This window comes from Lactuca virosa, chromosome 1 (assembly GCF_052849685.1).
Source record: "Lactuca virosa cultivar CGN04683 chromosome 1, Lactuca_virosa_CGN04683_v6, whole genome shotgun sequence".
Taxonomy (NCBI): domain Eukaryota; kingdom Viridiplantae; phylum Streptophyta; class Magnoliopsida; order Asterales; family Asteraceae; genus Lactuca; species Lactuca virosa.
The window spans coordinates 315,679,023-315,696,744 of record NC_136426.1 but is presented as its reverse complement, the minus strand read 5'-3'; the positions used below and the strand labels follow the sequence as shown (position 1 = coordinate 315,696,744).

The window sequence follows — 17,722 nt, the reverse complement described above, 5'->3', positions numbered from 1 at the left end:
TGCGATAACCACACCTTAACTCAGACTATAATGATTCCCGACCAATATGGAGACCCCAGTCTCGCCCCCGGTCCGACCACCAAGTTCCCGAAAACTCAAATAATTAGGCTACCCAAGCCTAAAAACTCTTCTGCGTCATGCTCTGACTAGCGAATAATACGGTTCCCCGTAGTATTATAACATTCCCTCTCATTAACCCGAGGAGGCTACGGCTCCCCGCAGGCCTACGACACTCTCTCACTGACTCATGAATACTACGACTCCCCGCAATATCACAACACTCTCTCGCTGACTGATAAACACTACGACTCCCCGCAGTATCACAGCACTTTCTCGCTGACTCACCATGGGCTCACTCCATGGTTTTTCCTGATAATGCAAAGTGATTACTCCCACTCATATCCACTCACCCTCTTATCACCCTATAATCTCATTCTCGAGTCATCACCCCACTGAGTTTACTATCGAATACTCCACGGTCCTACATAGATAGGTACACACACCCACCCGGGTTAAGCAACACCACTCCTGACGACAACCGTCGTGACCAAACACTTTTCTCGCTGTAATTTACACTCTTGGATACTCCCGTTTGATGACAATAGCTGAAGGGCTCCCGCTGGAACCATAGTCACTTTATGCTCCACTTGCTATCTCATAACTCAAGTCTCAAAATGATCCGAAATTCAGGGCATCATACTCGGATACCTCGGTACACCATCACAGAACTGTTGGATTAGGTGTCTAAGTTCATAACTATTTCTAGAATGTACTTGACCCGGTTGGCATGGTCCATTTGGGTTGCATGGCATTGCAACACTTGGATAGACTAAATGAGAGAAAGGACACTTATGGTTTATTAATATATTATAATTTCTAATATATTAATAATATTATTTAATTAGTATTGATCAGGAATTAATTTAGAATTAATTTGGTGATCAAAATTGAGACTAGTTAAATATATGGGGTTGATTGTGTAAATCATCCATTCTAATATAGTGGGCTAATGATCCATGGTTTATTAAGTTGGGCTAAAACCCATAAGGTGCTCCATGGATAGTCCATGGAGGTTATAAACCCATGGATCATGGAATATGAAAAGCCATGTCAATTAGGGTTTACATGGTGTAACCCTACTTGTGACACAACTATAAAAGGACCCCATGGGCTACCAAAATCGGCACTATGTGTAGAACAAGAGGGCTAGCCGAATTTTGGGTGATAGTGTACTTCTCTCAAAGTTATTCCAAGTGTTGTGGTGTTGTGTGAAACATTTGAGGCATCACACTTGAGGTGCTAGGCTCACAAGGTTCTCAAGGAATCCAAGCAACAAGAAAGGTATGTTCTCCTACTAGCTTTATGTTTCAAAGTTCCCCATGCTATGCTAGTTAGGTTAAGAACCTTGGAAAATCAATTTTGCATGTATCTTAGTAAAACATAGATCCAAGGTTTCTAGGGTTGCATGTACACCTTAGGAGTGTTAGAATGCTCATAACCCTTCAGTGGTATCAGAGCCTAGGCTTGTTTTCTTGATACTTGATGCAAATTGTTGAAAAAGCTCAAGATTTCTGCATCCTGCTGAGTGAACTCGCCGAGTCCATGGGGGGACTCGACGAGTCCATGTGTTATTTCATCCTACTCGTCGAGTAGGTTCTTGCACTCGATGAGTAGGAGGCCCTGGATGCAGATTTTCGAGTTTTGCTGCTGGAAATGGACTAGAAACATTATCCTAAACTGTTTTGGTCTTATAAAACTTGTTTTAGATGGTGTAATGGTTATGCTAATCCATTTACAATGGCTATTATCAAAATTTCAAGTTTTGTATGTGTTATTTATGATTCTTGAAATTTTGTTGATATGAATGTTCATACACTTATGAGTTTAGAAGATCATAGGAATTATTTGCAAATAGTTTGATAGTTTAATTATTGATCTTGATGTGTTTTAATGGAATCCATAATTTGTCCTCAAGTTATGGATTACCAAAAGTCATTCTTTTAAAGTCCATTAATTAAACACATAAGTTACATAAAATAAAGAGTCTTCATTTTAATAAATCATTAACTCATAAGTTATGAAAGTTCAAAAGTTTTGAATAGTTACAAAACTTGCCCTCAAGTTTTGGAACATGTAAAGTCACATTTGAAAACTTTAGTTCCAACCCCTAGAATTTTAAAAGTTAAAATTCAACCCTTATACTTTATAATATTATAAGTTAATAATATATATATATATATATATATATATATATATATATATATATATATATATATATATGAGAACAAGTCGTTTTACCGTTAGTAGGCCTCATTCACGAAGCCGGTCTATAAGGGGGGGGGGTATAAGGTTGTTGCCTATAAAATGGCAGCTTAATGGTTGTCCACTCTCACCCACCGCTTCCTTGACTGGTGGAGGGTCGTTAGCTGAACGGGTAGGACAATGACTTTAAATCCTCATTAAAAGTATGATGGTTAATTAAGTAACTAAATGTTTTTTATAAATTCCCAATCTTAGTTACTTCAGGAAAATGTGAATATGGTGCTAAACCATGAAATTACACTTTGCACTTTGCTTTAGTCGTTAGTGGAGCGTGTGTGGTTAACCGACACACTAACCTGGACTTAACAAGGTAGGAAAAGGGTGACTTAAGGTTTATCATAGATCGAAGGAGCGCGTGTGGTTAACCGGCACATCGGTTAGGTGATAAACATTAAGAGTACCAAGTAATTTACATGGTTAATTCACACCTTGTTTTGTGATCCTCGGCATCCCAGTCACAAAACCTGAAGGGCACAATCGAGATTGAAACATTCCATTGAAAAGTTCAATAAATCTCAAAAGAATCTAGGAGTTTCAAAAACCAATGAAAAACCTAATAATTTATTTCGTTTTTCATGGTGAAAATTGGTGAATCGTCATTCACCTACCTTCAAATATTTTATAGCTTGGATTACGGCATCCCTCTTCTAAGTTATAAAATATTGTGTTGGGTCGTAGCCTTAATATTACATTTGGGTGTCTTATTAAGGACTATCTTTATATCTAATCTAAACTTGTTCTTCTTTCTTTCAGATGTCTTTCAACAATGCTGCTTCTGGCTCAAACCCTACCGAATCCTTCTCTCTCATGAACCGTGGGAGAGTCATCTTTGATGGTTCCAACTTTATGGATTGGATCCAGAACATCAGGATGGTCACTCGTTACGAGGACAAGGAATATGTCCTCGACAAGGAGCTTAAGGAACTTGATGAGTCGTCTGCTACTCCTAAGGAGATCGCTGAATATCAGACTCATGAGAGAGATGCCACCAAAGTGGATGTATCATGTTGGCCACGATGACAGGCGAGCTCCAAAAGTCCTATGAGGACTATTACCCTTTTGAGATGCATTAGGACTTGATGGAACGCTACCATCAAAGTGCTCGTCAAGAGAGGTATGAAATCATCTCCTCCATGATAACAACCCGGATGAAGGAGGGTGAACCCATCACGGGCCACATGCAGAAAATGCGAAGGTATGTGGACCGTTTGCTGAAATTGAATGTGAACTTCCCAGAGGAGTTGGCAATTGACATCATTTTGCACTCCTTACTTTCGTGTTATGATCAATTTTGGATGACATATCACATGAACAAGGAGGAAGTTACACTCAGCAAACTTCAAGGACTTTTGAAGACCGCAGAAAGTGGTCTTAAAGGTAAGTCGATTTTTACTACTCCTACTCCTACCGCGGCCCCTGTCTTGGCAATCGGGAAAGGTAAAGGGAAGAAGAGGAAGAGCCCTTCGAAGGGTACCAAGGGAAATTCCCTTGATGGCTCCTCTTCGAGTGGAACCAAAAGAGGTTCTGTCACTCCTTATGCTAACCCTAAAGAGGCTGAATGCTTCTATTGCCATGAAAAGTCGCACTAGAAGCGAAACTGCCCAAAGTATCTGCAAGATGTTAAGGATGGGAAAGTGAAACCCAACCATGAAGGTATTTACACTATATTGTCTAATAACTCACCCTATTCTAATTCTTGGGTCCTTGATACAGGTTGTGGTATTCACATATGTTCTGATTTGCAGGGACTAAGAAGAAGTGAGAATGTGGAGCATGGGAAGATAAACTTGATCATGGGGAATAGGAAAGTTACACCTGTCACCAAGATTGGAGTTTATTCTTTTTTGCTAAGTAGTGGGTTAAATTTAGATTTGAATAAATGTTGTTACTCGTCTGAAATGGCGAGAAATATTATTTCCTTTCATGGTTTGTATAAACAAGGTTTTACCTTTTCGTTTGATAATGAATGTGGTGGTATTAATGCTTTCTTTAATAATGTTCTTTATTTTAAAGCATTACCTTGTGATGGTGTATATGAAACTGTGTCGGTTGTAGATAACCTAGGAAATAATGTGTTGTGTATTGATTCTTCCACTAGCTTGGATAAAGCATCATTATGGCATTGTCGTCTTGGACATGTAAGCAAGAAACGCATATGACAACTCCAAAAGGATGGAGTCTTGGAGTCATTTGTCCTAAAGTCGGATGATAGTTGTGAATCTTGTTTTCTTGGGAAAATAACAAAGTCACCCTTCACTGGTACTTGTGCTAGGGGTGAGGGTTTGTTGGATTTCATACATACTGATGTGTGTGGACCCTTCAGAACCGCCACAAGGGATGCTAACCGCTTCTTTGTGACTTTTACTGATGATTATAGTAGATATGGATATGTCTACTTAATCAAGCATAAGTCAGAAACCTTTGAAATAGGAAGTGGAGAATCAGCTGGGCAGGAACATTAAGATGCTTCGATCCGATCGAGGTGGTAAGTATCTTAGTATAGAGTTCCTTGACTATCTTAAGGAATGTGGGATTGTCTCACATTTGACACCTCCCAGGACACCACATTTGAATGGTGTGGCTGAGAGGCGTAATCGGACCTTTTTGGACATGATTCGTTCCATGATGAGTCGAGCTTCGCTACCAATCTCATTTTGGGGGTATGACTTAGAGACTGCCGCCTATATCCTTAATCCAGTCCCTACCAAGAAGGTTGCCAAAACTCCTCACGAGATGTGGACTGGAAAAGTTCCCAATCTAGACCACATCAAGATTTGGGGTTGCGGGGCTTTCGTGAGGCGCGAGACTCACGATAAGCTCCAACCTCGAAGTGAGAGGTGTATTTTCATTGGATACCCATAGAAATCCTTTGGTTACCTCTTCTATAGACCCAACGATAATGTGGTCTTTGTAGCAAGGAGAGGAGTCTTTTGCGAGAGAGAGTTCATAAGCCAAGGAAGCAGTGGGAGGCAAATTGACCTTGAAGAAATTCAAGAGTCAAGTGGTGAAGGGACCTCAAACCCTAGCAATCAACCTGAGGAGGAAACTCCTGTTGATCCGACTGACGAGTCTGTACCTCTGAGGCGCTCCACGAGAGTTAGGAATGCACCTAAGCATTACTATGGTTTCCATATTACTGCGGAAGGTGATACACTTATCATTGATAACACACTGGTAAGTCTGGATGAACCTAACATCTACACGGAAGCCATGGCAGGCCCTGAGGCTGCTAAATGGAAAGAGGCTATGGATAGCGAGATACAGTCCATGTATGACAATCAAGTTTGGAACTTGGTTGACAATGTACCAGGTCGTAAGACAGTCGGGTGCAAATGGATCTTCAAGAAGAAGACCGACATGGATGGTAATGTACACACTTATAAGGCGCGACCGGTTGCAAAGGGCTTTTCTCAAACTCCGGGAGTTGATTATGATGAGACCTTTTCACCAGTAGCAAAGATTAAGTCTATTAGGGTTATGTTAGCCATTGCTGCATTTCATGATTATGAAATATGGCAAATAGATGTCAAAACCGCTTTCCTTAATGGAAAGTTGGCTGAGGATGTTTACATGAGTCAGCCAGAGGGTTTTGTCAGCGCAGAGTACCCTAATAGAGTGTGTAATCTTGAGAAATCCATCTATGGTTTGAAACAAGCACCTCGCAGATGGAATCTTTGTTTCGATGAGAAAGTCAAAGAGTTTGGTTTTTTGTGGAGCGAAGATGAATCTTGTATATATGTCAAGGTTAGTGGGAGTATAGTTAGCGTTTTGGTATTGTATGTGGATGACATACTACTCATAGGAAATGACATCCCAACTCTGCAGGAAGTGAAGTCCTGGCTTGGGAAGTGTTTCGCTATGAAGGACCTTGGTGAAGCTGCCTATATCCTAGGGATAAGGATTTTGAGAGACAGGAGTAAGAGACTATTTGGACTTAGTCAGAGTACCTACTATAAAAGGACCCCATGGGTTACCAAAATTGGCACTATGTGTAGAACAAGAGGGCTAGCCGAATTTTGGGTGATAATGTACTTCTCTCAAAGTTATTCCAAGTGTTGTGGTGTTGTATGAAACATTTGAGGCATCACACTTGAGGTGCTAGGCTCACAAGGTTCTCAAGGAATCCAAGCAACAATAAAGGTATGTTCTCCTACTAGCTTTATGTTTCAAAGTTCCCCATGTTATGCTAGTTAGGTTAAGAACCTTGGAAAATCAATTTTGCATGTATCATAGTAAAACATAGATCCAAGGTTTCTAGGGTTGCATGTACACCTTAGGAGTGTTAGAATGCTCAAAACCCTTCAAGAACCTCACGATGTCTTTCCTTCACCATTGACCTCCTACTCACGGAACCATACTCAGATACCGCAATGCATCCTTTCGGAATCCCACAACAGATCTTCTTCTCACACAACTCGTAACTTCGAAATATTCCAACTCTCAATTTGAAATACGGAGGAATCGTCAATGACTCAGAACATTTTGACGACAATCCGAGACTCCCTCCTCTATTGCTCAAAAACCATGCAAAAATACTCATACCGACCCTGAAGTTGGTTGCCCAATGAACTTCTGCCCTTTCCAAAGTGCATATAACAACCCATACGTTGAATAAGAAGTTCTCAACCGCCGAAACCATCTTTTCGAGCCAACCACCCCGAATTTACCATTACAACCTCGAAGAATTTCTTACCACCACAAGGTCTCTAACCAACGGCCACCTGCCATGGAGACACTCATCCTTTCCTGAACACGTACAACATACAACATACATTATCTCGCTCTGCACCTCGCCTCGACCACCAATAAACCCTGGTCTCATATATCCGTACCGCAGGTCTCTATATCCAGTTCTCTAACCGCCCTTGAACAAATCTCTGATCCTTTCAATAAAATACCCAGATCTCCCCCACTCAGGGTTCGAACCATCACCATAGGCATACCAACAATCTACTCCATAGACTTTTTTACCAGGTATATCACACTTGACTCTTGAAACGTACCACACAATCACTCAAAGATTCTTCCCGATGGAAACCAAGCAACTCCAAATATCCCGTATCTCAGACAACAACCTCAGAATCCTCCCAACGTGACTGCCTCTAGTCATCTAGAATGCCTCAGACCGATACACCGCTGGATACCCCGACTGTTCCGAAACATTCCTGACTCTCAATCTGGAAATAATGCACTATCACACACCTTGTCTCTGATTCCTCGACCAGCCTCCCATCGTGGGAAATTATAAAAGCAAGAGACCTCACTCTCACAGTCGATACACAATGTAGACAACGAGGGCCACCGCCCCGATGTACTCCTCTTGATCGCCTGGAACTGCTGCTAAAAACATGCCTCACACATAAAGGCACCTTTCTAGTCTGTCCCATCTCAGTCTCACTAATGACTCTCTCATGGTATAAGAAATACCTCGCAGTAACATACTGCCCAAATACTATGACGGAAAGGTTGCAACCCTGTGCTACCTCACGGGGCTTGCCTCCAAACTCTGAAACCGGAACTCACTATCTCTTTTGCTTCTCCCACGAAACGAAGACAAAACAACTTTTGTAACAGGAGGTGACGTCTCATCTATCGGTCGATTGCTCAACTCAGACCGCGATCCTTCGATAAGCATCAACTCTACTTATCCTTGAGTCTTGCAACTATAACTGGCATCTCACCAAAAATCTCTCGGAAACTAACTCGATTTCCCTCTCAAGGTATGCTTTATTGAAACTCGTTCGACATGGCCCTCTGGCCACACACTCTATCATATCTGCTCTCAGACTGATCAATCACAACGGGATAACTGATAAACTCTGAAGCACTAATCGCCACGAACCATGGTACTCGAACCATATTATCACCTCTCAATCTACCACGAATCATGGTAGCAGAACCATGTTATCACCTCTCAATCTGCCACGAATCATGGTACCCGAACCATGTTATCACCTTTCAATTCGCTACGAATCATGGTACCTGAACCATGTTATCACCTCTCAATCTGTCACGAATCATGGTACCCGAACCATGTTATCACCTCTCAATTCGCTACTTAGAACCTCTTGAATTCTCCCTGTTTCGAGTACGGGTCCTCTGCTTTCAGTAGTACGGGCTCATACTGCCACATCTACCCATACTTTCCACACAGATCGTCCCAAATTTCCTAAGTAGCAGCTCAACCATTCTCGATCACCAATCCCGATATACTCGGTCGCTACCCAGCAAATACTCTCCTCTATCAGCATACTCTTCTGACTACATACACTCCCTAGGCTCTTCCTAGGTTCTCACACTTCTCGGCCATCAGCTGCTGAAGAAATCCTTATGATGCCAGCCATCTACCTCCTGAATATCGTCATATTCACTTAGTAGATGACTCCAATCATGAAGAGTTCCACAAAGCACAAAGCAAGCATCATTCAGGCGTCGAATAATCTCCACCAACACGTAAAACCACTCTAGGTTACAACTCTATTTGCTCTACTTGCTATCAAAAGGCAGCACTGAACTCAGGCTACCTCACCTATCGTGGTATCTAATTGCTCTTCTCAGTAGACTCCTCAATGCTCATCTAGGTATCTCTCCTAGATTATCTATCGACTCAGAACTTCTCTCTAAGTGATTCCTGCTAGATACTCTTACTCAGCACATACTCAAAGCACATAACAGATAACGACAATCCCTAGGCTAAGGCATCACAAATCAAGCAACTCTAGCCCAAATATATGAAATACCTAGCCTATCTTCTAGTATGCATCACTAATATCTCAATAATAACTCATAACACAAATAAATAAGGGTATTTTGGGAAATCACCGTTCGGGCTCTGGCTGATTGTACACACTGCTTCTTCTCGTTTTTCTCTTAGAACTCTTACTCGTTTCAGAAAATCTTTTCTTTTTAAAACTTTTCTAAAATCCTCAGTTTGAGTCCAGACTGTCACAACTAGCATTTTAGCTGGGAAATTCTATTCTCATGTAAACATTCATCTAGTGTAATAACTTGTAATCTAAATGAATATCATACTCTATGCTCATTCAAATACATCTCATAGGTTCAATTAAGGGTTGGAAACCCTAGAAATCCCGGTTCCAGTTTAATATGAGCTAGGATTCTCTTATTGGGCCTAATGGACCAATAAACCTTCAACTTGACTATTTTAGGCCTAGGAATCCTAATTGGTCCCTAAGTTGACCAACATTCCTAAGATTTTAGCATTATGGGCCATGTGGGCCTAGAATGAACCTTCTTATTTCTAATGGGCCGTGAACTTTTTAATTGGGATTCATTGGGCCGTGAACCCTCATAAGGGCCCAATGGGCCGAAAAATTGAAGGGTCTTATTTTGTGGTTTGGACTAAGCAACTGATTGTATAGATGTTATAGGGTTTTTGCTTATGTTGATTGGGTTATTTTAGGGCTTATAGTGTGTTTACGGTTTACTGTGACCGTAAACCTGTTTACGGTCTGCTGACCGTAATCAGGTTTACGGTCTGTCCTCCTATATATAGATTGTCAGAGTCTGTCAGAAGTGGTTGTCAGAAGTGCTGTCAGTATGTAAGTCGAGTTTACGGTCATCGAGTTGTACTTGACGTTTTCAGTTATTAAACGTGTGCAAGATTGATCCTTATTCTTTTTCTACTCATTTCTTATTGTTTGATTGATCACTGGTTAAGATCCTTGTATTGAGGACCTTACAATTGGTATCAGAGCTCAAACTGGTGTCAATTCATTTCTTTTCACGATTACGGTCTCAATCAGTTTGTGTTTATTCGCATTTGAAGCTTGGTTAGGTGTTTTCATAGCGTGGGGAATCAATTCAGCATTAAAATCTGTGTTTTCATCGAAATTTGGGTGTTTACGGTCAAATTAGTTCCAACCGTGAACTCTAATTCAACCGTAATCTCATGTTCTTCATCAACCGTAATCAGACAATCTTCATCAACCATAATCAGACAATCTTCATCAACCGTAAACTCCAACCGTATTCTCAACCGTGAACTCATACCGTATTCTCAACCGTGAACTCATACCGTATTCTCAACCGTGAACTCATACCGTATTCTCAACCGTGAACTCATACCATATTCTCGACCGTAAACTGTGTTTACGGTCAAAAGTTCTTCAACCGTAAACTAGTCTTTTGATTAAATTTTTCTTTATTTTCAATTAAAAAAATGGAATCTCAAACTATGTCTGCTCATCATGAATTGGATGCCATCATGGGTCCCACCTCACGCATTCCTAGACTGTTATCCGCTGATGGTTTTCCTGAATGGAAGTATTGCATTGAAAAATACATTAAGATGAAAGATTTCAAGATTTGGAGAAGTATCTTGAGAGGACCAATTCGCATCACCACAACACTTGAAGATGGAACTGTTACAGACAAGCAAGTTGAAAACTATACTGATGATGATTTTGAAAAAGTTGAAGAACAAGAAAAGGCACTTGCCACTCTTACCATGGCTTTGTCCCCAGAAATTGCACAGGGTTTTCGTGAGTACACTTCTGCAAAAGCGTTATGGGAAGCGTTGATTGAAGTATATGAAGGGAATGAAGATATGAAGCAAAGTCGTCAAGACATGTTGAGACAAAAGTTCAACATGTTCAATCATGTATTGGGGGAATCTCTTGAAACTCAACTGCAAAGGTTCATCACTCTCACTACTGAGATGAATTCTGCTGGTGTTCTGGTTACAAAATCCGAAATAAACAAGAAATTGCTGAATTCGTTGCCAAAATCTTGGGATATGAATGTATCTGTGATAAAGAAGACTAAAGATCTGAATCGGTTGAGCCTAGCTGAGACAATGGCGATTATTAAATCTTGTGATCTAGATGACAAGCAGAGAGAAATTAATCACGTTAATTCATAGTCTTCTGCTAATCTTGGCATTCAATCCAACAATGCCTTTTCATCCTTCACTACTCCTCAAGTTCAGACCTTCCCTGCTCATCAGCCCATATCATATGTCATTCCATCTATGCAAAACGTTCAAGTTTCTCACACTCCAACTCCTTTTCAACAAGTTGGTTCATCTTCAATTGCATCTGTTCAGATTCCTGGAAATACTTCTCAAGTTCCGGTATCCAAAGAAAATGATGAAAATCTGGCCTTTGCTACTGGAATTGTGAATTGTTATAATGCATTTGTAGCAGGAGAACTTTCCCCTCAATTGTCGTTTGCTGATCTGGATCAAGTTCATCCAGAAGATGTTGAAGAAATGGATATCACGTGGCAAATGGCAATGGCTGTATTTAGAGCAAAACAGTTTGCAAAGAAAACCGGAAAGAACAACTGGGGAGTGAATTCTGACAAGAAGGTGGGATTTAATAAGGGAAAGCTGCGGTGCTATAACTGTCATGAACCTGGACACTTCGCCAGAGAATGTCCAAAACCAGATAGAAGAGAAAATACTGAACGAACTCTGGTGCCGGTGAACAACAGGGGATCTACTATCAACAATCAGACAACAAATCTTGCTATGGTGGCTCAATCATTTGATTGGGAAGATCAAATTCAAGCCCTGAACATTTCAGGACCTGAAAATGCTCATCTTGCCCAGATCAATGATGGTGCGGAAGAAGAAGCTGAAATGGATCCTGATGCGGAAATGATGAATCTTTAATTTGCATTCATGGTTCAGTCCACACCAGAGTCTGCTAAACCCGAGGTTAGTGAACTAGGTTGCTCTCAATCTTGTATTAAAACTGTTCAATTCTTACGTGACCAAATTGAGATAATTAAGAGAGAGAATGAGGACCTTAAGTATGAAGGCTATACCCTCAGGAAAAGTCAAAAACCTCTGAAAACTCAATTAGAAAACAAAATAAAAGATTTCAAGAAATTGCAAGAAGATTACAGCAACAAGTGTGAGAATTATGATCATATTAAAAGAAAACTTGCTGCTGTAACCGCTGAACTTGACACATTGAAAATCCGTTTTGAAAATGCTGATTTTAATTTTAAAAAATTCGATGTGTCAAGCGAAAGGGTTGCAAAAATAATCGAGGAACAAATGCAATGGAGGGACCAAAGACAAATAGGAATAGGATATGAGAGTGTCCCCCCTCCATTTAATCATTCATATTCTGTTACTCCTTTATCCAAAGAAGAGATCGACAGAGAACCTTATATGGTTTATGGCAAACCTGCTGCTGAACAGGCTACAGGACCCAGTGTTAGGGTTTTGGATACTAACATTTCTACTTCAAGTCAGATGTGTCAGTAATCCAGGGGGAGCAAGAGGCTGAGAAGTTTGAGTCAAATAATTTGGTGTCTAAGTTTGGTGTTCAAATGTGTGATTAGTCTGTGTCAAATTCTAAAACTGATGATTTTGTTTGTGATAATGTGATGTCTCCGACTAATGTTTGTGATGAGTCTGTATCAAGTTCTAAAACTGATTCGAGTGCATCTACATCTTCTACATCTGCTACACAATCTAATACATGTACTTGCAAATGTGGAAATGTTAGAAAAGATAATAAAAACCTGAAATCTGATAAGAATGGTACCAAGTCTAGTAATAATAAGCAAATCTGCTTTAATTGTGGTACTTCAGGTCATATTGCTCGAAATTGTTTCAATCGAATGTTTGTGCATTTCTTGTCCCCAAGAGGAGAGAACGAATCTCATGGAAGGTCTTTAACTAGAAAGTCCTTGAGATCTCGTCCTCGAGATGATGAATGGAAGGTAAATAATAATACAAAAATGGCAGTTTTTCAACAAAACAGACAGGTTTTTAAAAATAAAGTCACAAATAATTTGCCAAAATCGAACAAAGCTAAGCCGAGATCGGTTTCGTCAAAAGGAGGATCTGGATTTTCAACCAGTAATGGTCAAAACTCCAAATGCACAGAGCAAAAAGGAAAGAAAAACATTTCAAAATCACCTGTGTCTTTTCAAAAACCTAAAATTCAATGGGTGCCCAAATCTGTTTCCAGCCAATCATCATCAACCTCTAAAATTGTTTTAAGTGAAAATTCAAAAACAAAAGTCTCAAAAGATGAATTTGTAATTGTCAAGGGTAAACCCAAGGTTGTAATGACCTGGGTCCCCAAATCTCAATAATCCCGCTCATTTTGCAGGGACAATTGCGGAGGAATGTCGTCAGACCTTAGTATGTCGACAGTGGCTGTTCCCGGCATACGACAGGAGACATCTCCCAATTGAACAACATTCAGACTTTAATGGGGGCTTTTTTTCCTTTGCGGGCGGAGAAGGTGGTAAAATCACTCAAAAATGAACCGTGTCTAATGGAGTGCTTAGTTTCGAGAACGTCAACTATGCTCCCGAGTTAAAACATAGCTTGTTGAGCGTTTCTCAGATATGCGACAAAGGATATTCAACCCACTTCACTGATAAGGAATGTCTGATCTTAAAGCCTGGCATTGTCATCCCGGAAGAATGGATTCTTGTTAAATCAAAGCGAGATGGAAATGCCTACATAATTGACATGAATAGCAACGTCCTTGATCAAGTCACTTGCCTCTTTTCAAAGGTCTCCGAACAAAATGCTATGCTGTGGCATCGAAGACTCGGGTATGCCAATGCAAAGAACCTGAATCGTCTTGCGAAAAACGAAATGGTCCGCGGTCTTTCAGTCAGAGACTTTATAACTTTTGAGAAATGTATGTCATGTGCTCAGGGTAAACATCATCGAAAACCACATCTGCCAAAACAGGTTAACTCAATTAGTCAAGTGCTCCAATTGTTGCACATGGACTTATTTGGTCCGGTCAATGTCCTCAGCATCAATAGAAATTCATATTGTCTAGTTGTGATAGATGATTTCTCACGTTTTACATGGGTCTTCTTCTTATCCAACAAAGCTGGGATTGCTGATCTGATCAAGAAGTTTATTGTGATGATTGAGAATCAAACGAACCACCGGGTGAAGGCGCTACGAACTGATAATGGAACAGAATTCAAGAATGCCGTTCTTGATCACTTTTGCGTAGAAAAGGGAATTGTACGTCAATATAGTTCCGTTCACACACCTCAACAAAATGGTGTTGCTGAGCGGAGAAATCGAACGCTACAAGATCGATGCTCTGTGATTCCAAACTTCCTGTCTTCTTTTGGGCTGAGGCGATCAACACTGCATGCTATGTTCAAAATCGTGTCTTGATCAACAAAGCCCAGATGAAGACTCCGTATGAAATTTTATATGGACACAAGCCATCAGTCAGCCATTTCCGCGTATTTGGTTGTCCTTGCACCCTTCTTCACCTGGAGTCCAACCCTAAATTTAATGCCAAAGCCGATGACTGTTATTTCGTGGGGTATGCTGCTCGCACTGCCTACAAGGTCTACAACAAAAGAACAAAGCAAATTGTAGAATCCTTCGATGTGCGCTGGCTGGAGAGAATGAAACAGATGCTAGAGTGGGTCCTGATTGGCTGTTTGATTACACATCTTTGTTCAAATCGTTCAATATGTGTTCAGATAGTGTCTCTGGTTCTACTTTTGGTTCGAAGTTTGTACCTGAAGATGAAGACGAAGAAGTTGTCTACAAACCGCCGATAGTTTCTTCTGCAATTCCTTCGGTGGAGTCTTCTGTTCTAATTCCTTGTCCAGAATCTCCTAGTCAACAACAAACTCCAGATGCTGATGCCACTCCTCTTACCCCTGATAAAAGAGAGTTCATGTCACGAGATGCTTCCGCTGTAACTCAAACATTTATGGAACTACTCTTTCCTGAACAAATTGCTGATGAGTTTGTGGCAAATCCATCTAATGAGACTGATTCATCTGCAGTGGATTCCTCAACAAATGATGGAGCAATCAACATTCATAATCTTCCTGTTTCACTCAATGATATCAGTCAGGAGATCCCCTCTCGTATTCAACGCGATCATCCGATCGAGAATGTCATTGGCCAACTAAGCGATGGTGTGAAAACAAGAAGTCAGAGTGGAGATGTCAACACATGTCTCTATTCTTGCTTTATCTCTCAAATTGAGCCAAAGAATGTAGAAATGGATTTGAATGACCCAAGATGGGTAGATGCTATGCATGAAGAGCTGAATCAATTTGAAAAGCTTGGGGTTTGGACGTTGGTTGAGTTACCCAAGGGCAAGAAGTCTCTTGACACACAGTGGGTTTTTCGTAATAAGCAGGATGATTCAGGGATAATTGTTCGCAATAAGGCTAGGTTGGTTGTTCGTGGGTTCAGACAGATCGAGGGTCTTGATTACACTGATGTCTATGCTCCGGTAGCACGCTTGGAGGCTGTCCGTATCTTCCTTGCTTATGCTTCCTATATGAACTTCACTGTATATCAGATGGACGTCAAGACTGCTTTCTTGTATGGCAAGGTGAAGGAAGAAATCTACGTTGATCAACCCCCAGGGTTTGTTAACTCGAAGTTTCCCAACCATGTCTACAAGTTAGACAAGGCTCTGTATGGATTGCATCAAGCTCCTAGAGCATGGTATGCGACTCTCACAAAGAATTTGCTCGAACATGGCTACTCGCGAGGAACAATCGATCAAACCTTGTTCATAAAGCATGTTGGTGCGGATCAAATCTTGGTGCAAATGTATGTTGACGACATCATCTTCGGGTCTACGTGTCTGCAGCTGTGCAAAGAGTTTGAAGGTGTTATGAAGAAGAGGTTTGAGATGAGTTCGTTGGGAGAAATGACCATGTTTCTGCGGCTTCAGGTCCAACAAAGATCAACCGGGATCCTGCTCTATCAAGCTAAGTACGTGGATGATATGCTTGAGAAGTTTGGTTTTAGAGATACAAAACCTGCCCTGACACCGATGGCGGAGAGACCCCTGCTGACTCCAGATACTGATGGCGAATCTGTAGATCAAACTCACTACAGATCGATGATCGGTTCGTTGATGTATTTAACTGCAAGTCGTCCAGATATTATGTTTGCAGTTTGTCAATGCGCGCGTTATCAGGCTAATCCTAAACTTTCACATCTTATTGCTGTCAAAAGAATTTTTCGGTATCTTAAAGGCAGCCCAAAATTGGGTCTTTGGTATCCGAAAAATTCTGAATTTGATTTATATGCTTTTGATGACAGTAATTATGGAGGCTGTGAGCTTGATAGGAAATCAACTTCAGGAGGGTGTCAATTCCTTGGTGACCGGCTGGTGTCATGGCAGTGTAAGAAACAACACACTGTCTCAACCTCAACAGCAGAAGCGGAATATGTTGCTGCATCTGCTTGTTGCTCTCAAGTCATGTGGATCCAACATCAGCTGTTGGATTACGGTTTGAATTATCAAGAAACCACTATTTTTTGTGACAATGAGGCTACGATTCAGATTGCTAAAAATCCAGTCCAACATTCAAAAACCAAGCACATTGACATCAAAATTCACTTTATCAGAGATTGTTATGAGCGATCGCTCATTCGGCTAGAACAGGTTCCCACTGCTAATAATGTGGCAGATCTGTTCACAAAGCCGTTTAACAAAGCTCGATTTGATGTGCTTGTAGGATTTTTGAAAATGATTCGTTTTGAGGATTAAAATTTTGTTAGGTTAGTTTAAATTTGCGCATGTTATTTTCATTCTCACCCATGCACATATTTAGGGGGAGAAATAAACAAAAACCAAACAAAAATATTAAAAACTTAAAAAAATCCAAAAACATTAAAAATTCAGAAAAACAAAAAATATTTCTGATAGTTTCTTTTTGTAGGAGATGTTTTGGGATGTGATATCAATTAAGTGATAACAGACAATCTGAATATGTGTAAGGTACCAAAACTGAATTGTCCAGGCTCTGTGTTCGATGCGCTGGTAGGCACGAAAGATTTATATGGACTTGACTAGGATCAGATGAACTTAAGAAATCCAGAGACTTGACAAATTCTGACCTAGATAGCCCTGTTTAGCCTGACAATACAACGCTTGGATAGGTTGAGCAGGGAGATATACATGGAATCTGCGGATACATTAAATCACCTATATCTAGAACTGTGGATTAACCTTTCCTCGATGTGCGGACTTTGTCCTTAATTCTGGTTTTGACGGGGCAACTGGGGAATTCCGATAAATTAGGTCTGTAGAAAATTGTTTTCTTTCTTTCTTTCTGGTAGTCATATGTTGCTTCCTCTGTGTGATCGAAAGATCCGACATGGACTGTAACATATGCAATTATATCTCTCTGCATCTTCTTATCTATGCAATTCTTTCTATCTGTTAGCCATATGCTGTCTCCTTTGCGTGACTAATAATCCGACCTGGTACACAGCATATGCACCATTCTACTTCTCAATCCCTCTGAATCTGGTTAGTCGTATGTTTCACCCTTTACGTGATTGGAAGAGATCCGACCTGGGTGTACAACATATGCATTCTAAATCTATCCTCTTTACGAATAATTGTCTGCTCACCTAAAGTAAGGAGTATCTCGGAAGTCCTTG

At 40.6% G+C, this 17,722-nt stretch overlaps 1 protein-coding gene across 1 annotated transcript; it reads left to right on the top strand.

The window, feature by feature from the left end:
• Positions 1–10,519: 10,519 nt before the first annotated feature.
• Positions 10,520–11,206, top strand: LOC145131092 (uncharacterized). The gene has a single exon (XM_079065831.1). It carries the CDS (start codon positions 10,520–10,522, stop codon positions 11,204–11,206), a length of 687 nt encoding a protein of 228 aa, XP_078921957.1.
• Positions 11,207–17,722: the final 6,516 nt, after the last annotated feature.